Source organism: Callorhinus ursinus, unplaced genomic scaffold, assembly GCF_003265705.2.
Source record: "Callorhinus ursinus isolate GAN/ISIS: 27379988/994484 unplaced genomic scaffold, GSC_fseal_2.0 scaffold2, whole genome shotgun sequence".
Classification (NCBI taxonomy): domain Eukaryota; kingdom Metazoa; phylum Chordata; class Mammalia; order Carnivora; family Otariidae; genus Callorhinus; species Callorhinus ursinus.
In genome coordinates, this window is record NW_027397064.1 from 60,769,906 (window position 1) to 60,779,813 (window position 9,908).

The following is a 9,908-nucleotide window of genomic DNA, read 5'->3' on the forward strand; positions in this document are numbered from 1 at the left end:
TCCTAGTCTCATATATTTCCCCACCGATGTAAAATATTGACAGAATAAGCAGTGATTTTAGAGTCACTGGTTGGTTCAGATCGCAGTTCTGCTACCTTCTAACGATGTAATGGTAGGCACGAGCTTGATCACTCTGACCCTCACTGTCCCCATCTGTAAAATGGGTACAGTAATACCTCTTGTGAGGACCAAATGGCTACTTTATGAGTGGACTAGTATGGTCTCTATAATCAGTACTGGACAATCATTTTCAGTATTCCGCCTTTCCCCCAAATCTTTCATGTTTGCCCCTGCATAAAAGTACAATATTATCCATTCTTTCCCATCTCCCTCTTCTCCTCTTTGCTCTTCCATCACCCACTCTTTTCTCTGTTGTGCAAACCCAGTCCCCAAGTGGATTATCTGTAGTAAGGAGCCAAAGACAACATGGATATAGGGGAGCGTTTCTGTTTTCTTGATCTGCTAAATGAGTGCATTTGTTAACTTTGTGTAATGGGTTGCCATATGGAGGCCTTGTGTCTCCTGCCTTTATTTTTGGATAAGTTCTTTTTGGGTAAATTTGGCATAGTACCTGGTATTTCTCCAGGTGTGAGCAGGGCACCTTCCTTTGTGTATAAACCAGATATTTATATTTTTTTTCTCCATCAGAGTGAAAACTTTGCCATGGAAATGGGGAAGCAGCCCATAATATTTGAAAACCCGATGTATGCATCCAGGGACAGTGATGTCAAAGTGGTTCAGCCAGCCCAGGTGAGAAATCAGCCCTTTCTTTTAGGTGCTGCTGCTGTCGGATCTTGTTCTATTGACTAATACCCTCTTAGGGTTCTCCCAACTTATCCTCGAGTGGAAGGAAACACCGTGTTCCATTCTTCAGCTTGGCTATATGCAGTCACAGGACTGACCCAAGGATATGACACCAACTTGTTGCATAGTTGCCAGGGTTTAGCAACCCTTCTTGGGGTGCTGACCAAGAGCCTTTTCATTCTGAGTGGTCAAAGCAAGAATTAGGAGTCCATTCAGGGGCTTGGCAAGCAGTGCCTGGCACACACAGCTCTCTGTAAATATTTGTGAAATGAACAAGTGAATGATTGTCAGGTCATTATGTAGAGATTTTTGGGACTGGATATACACTCTGGGTTTTTATTGGTATCACAAGGGTGTTATTTGAGGTGACCTCCCTATGCTTGCCTTCCCCATACTTTTCTGAAAAGTGCAAAAGTCTGTAGAAGTGATAGGCAGATCTCTCAATTTACTTCGGTGCAGCCCTATTGCTCCTCTTTAAGAGGAGCAGGGAGATGACATAGGCGTATAGATAAAGGGGAAGAACTTTTCATGGGATCTGGATTAGTAGCTCCCACACCACTTCTACTTCCTGTCAACTATTAGTCTGCCCTTCCTTTGTCCAAACAACTAGAGCCTTTGTGAGATACGGTTTCATTGTTAATGCCTAAACTTCTTTTGAAATCGTAAGATGCAGTACCTTTTAAATATAGAAGTGTTTATTTTATGAATAGCTTTCCTAAGATCAGAAATGTTGCATCTTGAAAGCATTTTGTCTCATCCTTTGATATCCAGATAGCAAAAATCTAATCACATGATAAAATAGATGTGGCATCTTATTTGGCATTTTCACTTGAAATAAAATGAGGCCACGTTTACAAACATATCCACGTTTGAGAAGAAATGAAAGAGTGAATGTAAAAATATAGGAAAAAGAGTGAATTTTTTGCCTTGTAATTTAATTATATATTCATAGTAACAAGAGGGAACCTTGGAGTCACATGAATGTTACAGAAAAATGTCTAGAGGGGTATTAATTCCATTATGCCTCTTGCTTCAGACATTCAACCTCTTATAAGCAGTGCTCTCAGATTATTAATTTTATTCTAAATATCCAAAGATAAGATTCTCAGTTCTCTGAGTTAGGGAATAATTCATGCTGTTCCTTTAGGATTTGGTTGCCAATATATAGCCAGAGTTGTTTATCTAAAAATATGGTCAATAGTGGGAATAAGGGAATACAGAGAACAAAATAAAATTGTCATTACTAAGTGAGAGTGTAACTGTGATGCGTGTTTTTGCCTCCCAGGATTAAGGCATGACATAGATGACCTAGTGATTGGTGCTCCTGATTTGGGGGAGATTGGAACGGTGTCTAGTCCTGGGCCATGGGATTAGTCTCATAAAAGAAAAATAGTGCCTGGCCATGTCTGTAGGAAAGCAAGGCAGTAAAGAGAACCAAAGAGTTGATCAGAAACTTCACAGCCAAGATTCTTTCAAAACTGGAGAATGTCCTTTAATACACACACAGGTGACTGTATCTGGAAATGTGGATAACCAGAACTATGGAAGTCCCATAAACCCTTCTGAAATAGCCCCGGACACAAAGCCGACTTCCCCTAGTGCTGATGGAACTCAGGTAACAGTGGCTGGCTATGGAAATGATACGGGATTTGCAAAGGGCTTAGGAATTGCTGGGTTTACTAATACCAGGGGAGACTAGGGAGACCCTAATAGGCTCACGGACTCAAGATATGTAGGCAGTTAATAAAGATAATTTTTAAAAAATAATAAATTGAAAAACTTTCCACAGCTAAAGCCACATTTCTAATGTTGATTGAGACAGGAATGATATTCCTTGTGACATGGGAGATCATACAGAAAACCAGAGGTGCTTGATTTTAGAGAATGACTTAGTAAAAAGAAAGGGCTCACTGTGTCAAGGATACATGTAGAAGACCGTTTCCTTTTTTATGTAATGCAATTTTTCTGTAGTGTACATCTTTGTTCCCTGAATAATGTCCTGTGTTCCTAGCTCTACTGCTGTTACCTATATTCACCACGAGATGGCACTAATATATACTCTCTTCATCTAGCCATCTATCCATCCATCTATCCATCCAACCAACCAATATTTTTGCCTTCAGTGTGCCAGGCACAGGGTTTAACACTGGAGATTAAAAGAAAAAAAGACCTTTAATGGAACTTCTCTATCATGCCTTCAGGCACTTTGAAATTTTTAGACTATGTGGTCTACAGAAAGTCAAATATATTTGATATAAAATTCTGTGTTAATGTATAATCTATCACTAGTTTTAATAGATACATATGAAGCTAAATAAGATCTAGCTGTCTGATTCTGCTAATGAGGGGCGCATGGGTGGCTCAGTCGGTTAAGCCTCCCACTCTTGTTTTTGACTCAGGCCATGACCTCAGGGTCTTAAGATCAAGCCCTGTGTCAGACTTCAGCGCCTCCTCCCTTCACCCCTCTCTCTCAAAAAAAAAAAAAAAAAAAAAAAAAAACTGATGGTAATGAAGAGCTTGTAACAGAGATCTCTGTCTACCTTTTTATATTTTATGTACTAATTCCTTCTTACACACACACACACACACACAACAAGACACATACAAATGTTGTCTTAGGAATTTTCAGTTTCATATTTTTCAAGGGACTGAATTTTTTTTCTTGAGGCCACATTTAAAACTGGATTTTGGAGATATATTTTCCACAGACCCCAAAATACTTGAATGTCACAAGTCTTGAATGTCACAATGTTGTGTTTCTTGAATGTACCCTGAGCTTGACTCAACCCCAAGGCAATGCCAGATTTATTTTATATTCTCTGCTTAATTTTTTTCCCAGTCCTTTTCAAGTCTCATGATCCTCTGCACGAGACAGAGCTCTGCCCCAGCCTGAGCAGGAGGGGGAATGTGGTGGGGGTGCTGCAGCCTCTCACCTGCTCATCTATCATCAGAAGCAAAATGAACACTGAAAGACTTTTCAAATGAGAGTGGATCTTCACCCATTGTAATCCCTTTCTTTCTTATCTTCATTTTTGCAGTGTGTCGGCTCTTCCTCTTACTTTTATTTCTTTTTATCAGTTGAGGCTGAGACCCTCTAAGGTCTGTTCTGCTTGGAATATTCACTGATCTCCCTGTATCGGTTATCTCCTGGGCACTGAGAAAGCAGCTTAAAGCCATAGAGGCACTTGGTTAGGATCTCCCTAGGTTAACGTTAATGTACCAAAGAGGCTCACAAATCTTTCATCAGTAAATCAGCTCAAAGGACTCAAATCTAGGAACATGAATTCCTGTGACTCAGTTGTGTCATTTTCCAAAATCCTGTTGATATTTCCCAAGGAGAGAGCAATGAAAATCACCACAGTTCCTCTTGTTAGTAATTGCTTGCATAAGTGTAAGCTTCCCAAGGTCAGGCTTTTGACCTGAATGTGTTCCTCTTTCTCTTGGTGGCGGTCACGTACGGAGTAGGTGCTCACTTACATGTGAGTTACGGTGAATGGTCTTCTGTGGTCATGTGCCCCCCACTCCTTCCCATGTTGGCCCCCTACTTTGGCAGAGCAAGAGATACCCCTAAAACATATGGGCTACCTTAGCTACCTGCTGGAGTAGGGTGTCTGTTCCCTGGCTTTCTCTTCCCTTGTCTCCTTCCATTGGGCAGCCAGAGCTGTATCCAGCACGGGCACCATGGGCAGCTTTTCAGCAAGACCCAGGCTACTCACCATCATCTGCAGTGATTTCTCTTTGGCTTCTTCAGTCTGATGGGCCTCAGAGTCCTATAACCATTGCCTACTCTTCCACCTACAATTCAGTTATATGAGCTTGCTGTGACTCTTGTTTCCTCATCTGTAACATAAGGGCACCTACCAGGCGCCTGGGTGGCTCAGTTGGTTAAGCGACTGCCTTCGGCTCAGGTCATGATCCTGGAGTCTCGGGATCGAGTCCCACATCAGGCTTCTTGCTCAGAGGGGAGTCTGCTTCTCCCTCTGACTCGCCCCCGCCTCATGCTCTCTATCTCATTCTCTCTCTCAAATAAATAAATAAAATGTTTAAAAAAAAAAAAAGAGCACCTACCTCACAGAGCTGCCAGGAGGGTAAATTGGGAAACTTGTAGACTAACCCCCGATATCTAATAAACTCTCAATAAGTGCTTCTTTTTGTTATCACTATGGTATTTTGATTACAGGAGGAAATGATGAAAGGAGAAGGGATATGCTTGTTTTGACCAAGGATCAAGACACCATTTTAGGAAATGGGAGTTCCAAGCTGGCTTTTTCCTTAATTTTCCGTAGCCCCCAAAGAAATCTTGCCTCTGTCAGAGCTTCTAGATTGTAGAGGCACAGATTCTGTCAACTCTATATGTCAAATCAAGGAAATGTTTTGAAATTTATTAGATGAAAAGAGCCCAAAGACTTTTCAGTTTCAGTTTGTTTCAGTTTGGGGACCATCTGAGGAAGAACTGAACAGTTTACTGCAGGGGCCGGTCACATGGTCCCAGGTCCAAATTTGCTTTGTCCTTTACGAAGAAGACATTTTAAAACTTATGCCGGCGGGGAGTTGGGGGGGGGGGGGGGGGTGGGTATCAAATCCATGCCAAAAATATTCTATTACTGAAGGTTTTCTGTTTCCCCTTTTTCATTTAGGCAACAATATGGAATATCTTCAAACGAAAACCCAAACCAACCACCAACTTTGAAAATCCAATCTACGCAGAGGTAATTGTTGACCATTTGTCTTAGCACAAGCATTTGGCATTCTTCCTTAGCAATCTCTTGCTTGGCTAAATGGGATGTGCACTCAGATGATCCTGAGGAAACCGGCAAAGATTCATTTTCTTCGCACAAAACTGTTTCTAGTCATGTTGGGGGAATAAATGGCTGATCTGTGTTTCATTGTGGTCTTAGATGGAGAATGAACAGAAGGAGGGCAAGGCTGTGACTGCAACTCCAGCACCTTCTCCTCCCGCTAAAAGTTCTCCGAGAGGCCCAGTGCCGACCTACACTGCGACAGAAGACACTTTCATAGACACCGCAACCCTTGTTAGAGAAGACTCTGAGGTATAGCCATGCCAGCTAGGTAGGGAATAATTAGAAACACACTTTTGCACATATATTTTTTACAAACAGATGAAGAGAAAGTTAACATTCAGTACTTTATTAAAAAAATATATATATATATTTTTTCCCGGTTTGCCTATAGTTGGAAATGTCAATGGAAACTCTGCCTTGTCTTTTTTTTTTTTTTTTTTTACTTAATGCCGTCTCCTATTTTTACAAATAATTATCACAGTGTACTATATGTATATCTTTGCACTGAAGCTATCTGAAGGTGATTCTATAAATATATTGTACATTTGTAAATTTGGAAAGATTATCACATCATTAAATTTGCTGATAAACATACTGCTGAATTGATTGGTGATCATTATAGAAAATGATCCAACAAGGAAAGGAATTGACTTGGGGCCTTTAGCCATGTCTAAAGAAGGATTACCACTCCTATTCCCTATAGGATTATCCAGGAAAGAAATCCAGGCCCCACTCTTGGGTCCATTTTTTTTTCCATGCCTTGGCACTTAATGTTCAACATTTGTTCAACATTACCTGTAACCTGAGTAGCAGGCATATTGATAGAGGGTGCTGTGTGTTGTATGGACATCTGGATCTGACTGTAGCTGCCTCAGATAATGCAGAAGGTAGAAAACCAATTCAGTGGCACCCTTCTGCATATTTGTGCTGTCTAGCCAGAACAATTTCATATGTGTTACCTCACTAGCTGCCAAGTCAACGTTTTTATTTGCGACATTGGTGAGAAAGTCATGTGTCATGAAGTGCAAGTGTCCTGCAAAGAGTTTGCTATCTAATCGAATGAACTCTTTTGCCTGATGGACCCTACGGTGATTTCCGTCCTTCCTAGCCTCTCAGGTGGTTACCTACCCTGGACACTGGAGCTCGGCCGCTGAATCACTAAAACCAAATCTGTGTCTTCATCAAGTATGGTGCAAAACAAATACCAGTTAAGCAAAGCCTCAGCTGGGTTTTCGTTTCTGTGTGTGAAAATATCATTATAATGACTATTTATTTCCTCAGTTGAACATGAATAGAAAGGGAAACCGTTCTTCTTGAACCCCCCTCTTTTTTTAAGGTCCTTTTGGCTAAATCATGCATTTGTACTGGAATGTACTCTAGAGCCTAGATTTTTCTCTTGAATAGTGGGTATAGTCTCCACAATGGGAACCATGGCAGGAATATACAATTTCCATACTACGTAGCATTTCTGTTTCTCTGTGCTAATATTGCACATTTTTAAAACCATGAATGAATGGATGGATGGATGGATGAAACATGTACTACTGATTATTTTATTACTGAGTTCTCAAAATATTTGTGGCTCGTATTTTGGGAGCTTATTATAATTTTTTTGAAATGTACTTTGATTAGAAAAGCAAATGGAAATGATGCTGCTGAGAAAATTTCTAATAAATGTGTATTTTATCAGACTTCTTTGGTGTGCTTCTTAAGACCAGCTCATGAGTCAGTTGTACTTCGCTACTCAGAGAACTTGGGGCTTTGAATGCTAGGCCACCTGAGAACTAGGGGTGCCCAGGGTTTTTGGGGGGGAGGAATTCACAGCACATCCAGCCCTGACAGGCCTGGTGGGGTAATGAATCTCAGAGAGGAGTAAGCTCCTTAGGTTCCCACCTGAACTCTGGGTGGACAGCCCCCTTAATTGCCTTTCAAAGTCAGTTTCCACCTCCTCTTTTCCCTCCTTACAATTCTAGGCCCTGAGCCAGGTCTCCCTTTTCAGATCTAATTGTGTTACAGAGCTCAGTGAGAGTACCCACTGCCGAGGGATCTCAGAGCTCCTCATGCTGAGCCGGACGGAAGAGCAGTGAGGATGGTCGCAGCTGGAGAGGCTTTTGTTCCAAACTGGAATTCCAGCTTCAGTGGGGTGTATTTGGATGCATTAGCTCTGGGACGGTGGCATCAGCCAACAGAAAGTGTGAACACAAGCATAAAAGGAAGCCAAGAGAACCTGCGCTTGGATTTGCTTGTAATATCTGGCTTTGGTATTTGTCTTGGGCATTAAGCTCAATATGAAATGGGTCTTGGGAATTTATAAGAATTGGTTTTCTGCTCAGCTTCATTTTTGGGTGTACTCCAGAAAGGAGTGAGAAAGCCTGCTAGTGTCTTTGGGAAGTCCGCGTACTTCGCCTCCCGTCGCCCCTCCTGGTAGGCTCTCCGGTGCCCAGTTCTGACCCCGCCTCCCTCTCCAGCCCAGGCAGCTGTTCGAAAGCTAGGCCGTGTGGGAGCCCCCGGGGGGGCAGGCAGTATTTACGGGACTGAAGTTGATGTTGCTCATTTCATCGCATGAAGCAGGGGCCATTTTATTAGCAGGCATGCATTACGCTGCATAGTATAAGATCACAACCATAGCAGGTGTGTCCATAGAAAGCTGTCAGATCATACTGGTCACCCATTTTTAGGGTTTCCCAGTAAGTTTTTTACTATTTGCTCGCTCGCTCACTCACTCACCCTATGTTCTATTGGCACTCAGTTGCAGACAAAGGCTGATGCAGAGACCGTGGAGGAGAACTTTTTTTTTTATTTTTTAATTTTTTTTAAAGATTTTATTTATTTATTCATGAGAGACAGAGAGAGAGAGGCAGAGGGAGAAGCAGGCTCCCAAGGAGCAGGGATCCTGACGCGGGACTCGATCCCAGGACTCCAGGATCATGACCTGAGCCGAAGGCAGACGCTTGACCATCTGAGCCATCCAGGCGCCCGAGAGGAGAACTTTAAATTGAGAACTCAATCCATTAAGTTGTTTTTTCTCTGAAATGGGAAAAGACCGTTATTTGACTTTTGAGGCGGCGTATCTCAGGGTGGCTCAAAGGCTGTGAAGAACTAGGTAGGCTCTGGGGTGAGGGAGGGTTCTGAGGAGGCTGGTTGGAGATACACAGCTTTCCCAGGTGTCCTGGAAAGAACCCTGGGCTGCAGCCTGGAGCCCTTGGCTGCCCTTGGCCCATCATCCTCTGTTCCTTCCCCCTGCACTCATCATGGTCACAAGCCATACGTCCGGATGGAGTACTATATAACCATGTATTTCCTCTTAGAAAGCACCCTTAAGAGCATAAAGCATAAAATTGCTTTCTTCACATCCGCGTTTTGCTTTGAAATCAACCAGCGTGTGTGCTGGGGAGAGAGGGAGAAACAGGTTGGAGACACACAAAGATTGGCCATGAGACAATACTTTTTGTACTTGTTGAACCTGGGCATTGGGTCCATGAGGTTCATCATACTATCCTCTCTATTCCTATGTCTGTCTCACACTTTCCTGAATGAGCTAGGAACTCAGATCCTTCAGCTGTACTTGCTGTCCTCTCCAAATAATACACATTCACGAATTGTCACCATAGTACGCAGTGTTCGAGGCACCAGGAATGTGAATACTAATAACTTGTGGAACATCGATGTGGCAGGTTGGGCTCTGAGTACTTTTACGTGTTTTATCTCATTTCATCCTCATAACAATCCTATGAGGTAGATACTGTTATGCCCATTTTTTAGATGAGGCACAGAGTGGTTGAACACCTTTCCCAAAGTCACACAGCCAGTAAGTGCAGGGCTAGAAATCAAACGCAGCTCGGGCTCTAGAGCTTGTGTTCTTCACCAAGGTGCTGCTGTGGCCACTTTTCTCAGGCATCTGTGTTCATGCTGTGTCCATGATACTCTGGAATCAGTGATAAGAAACAAACAGGTCTCTAGGAACTACCAGATGTCATCGAGTCCCACTTAGATGACAATATTGCCCGTCACTGAGTGCCATCCCCGCTTCTGCTGACCAGAGAGACAAGGGGCACTGACGGCTGTTCCTTTGGTAACCAGTGTCCCCTAGTGATAACTGTTTGCCAGGAGGACAATTTCCCAACCAATGCTTTCATCACGGGGGCTGGGCCATCCTGCTGTCAATCTCAGCCCCAGAGGCTGCTTCTAGAAAACTGGGAATACAACGTGTAACGTGTAAAGAAGGTAGTCAGCCCACTGCCTGGCACAGAGTGAGCCCTCCATCCATAATAGCCATGCTTATGGTTGTTCACTGAGTGGAGG

At 42.8% G+C, this 9,908-nt stretch overlaps 1 protein-coding gene across 2 annotated transcripts in view; it reads left to right on the forward strand.

The window, feature by feature from the left end:
- The window catches only part of LRP2 (LDL receptor related protein 2), a 194,546-nt gene extending 187,249 nt beyond the window's left edge, over positions 1-7,297 (forward strand). For both annotated transcript variants that reach the window (XM_073882829.1, XM_025852083.2), the window contains exons 76-79: positions 649-750; positions 2,312-2,419; positions 5,442-5,513; positions 5,703-7,297. In XM_073882829.1, coding sequence (XP_073738930.1) covers positions 649-750; positions 2,312-2,419; positions 5,442-5,513; positions 5,703-5,861 — 441 coding nt within the window. In that variant the 3' untranslated portion in view covers positions 5,862-7,297. The remainder of the gene's footprint in view (positions 1-648; positions 751-2,311; positions 2,420-5,441; positions 5,514-5,702) is intronic.
- Positions 7,298-9,908: the final 2,611 nt, after the last annotated feature.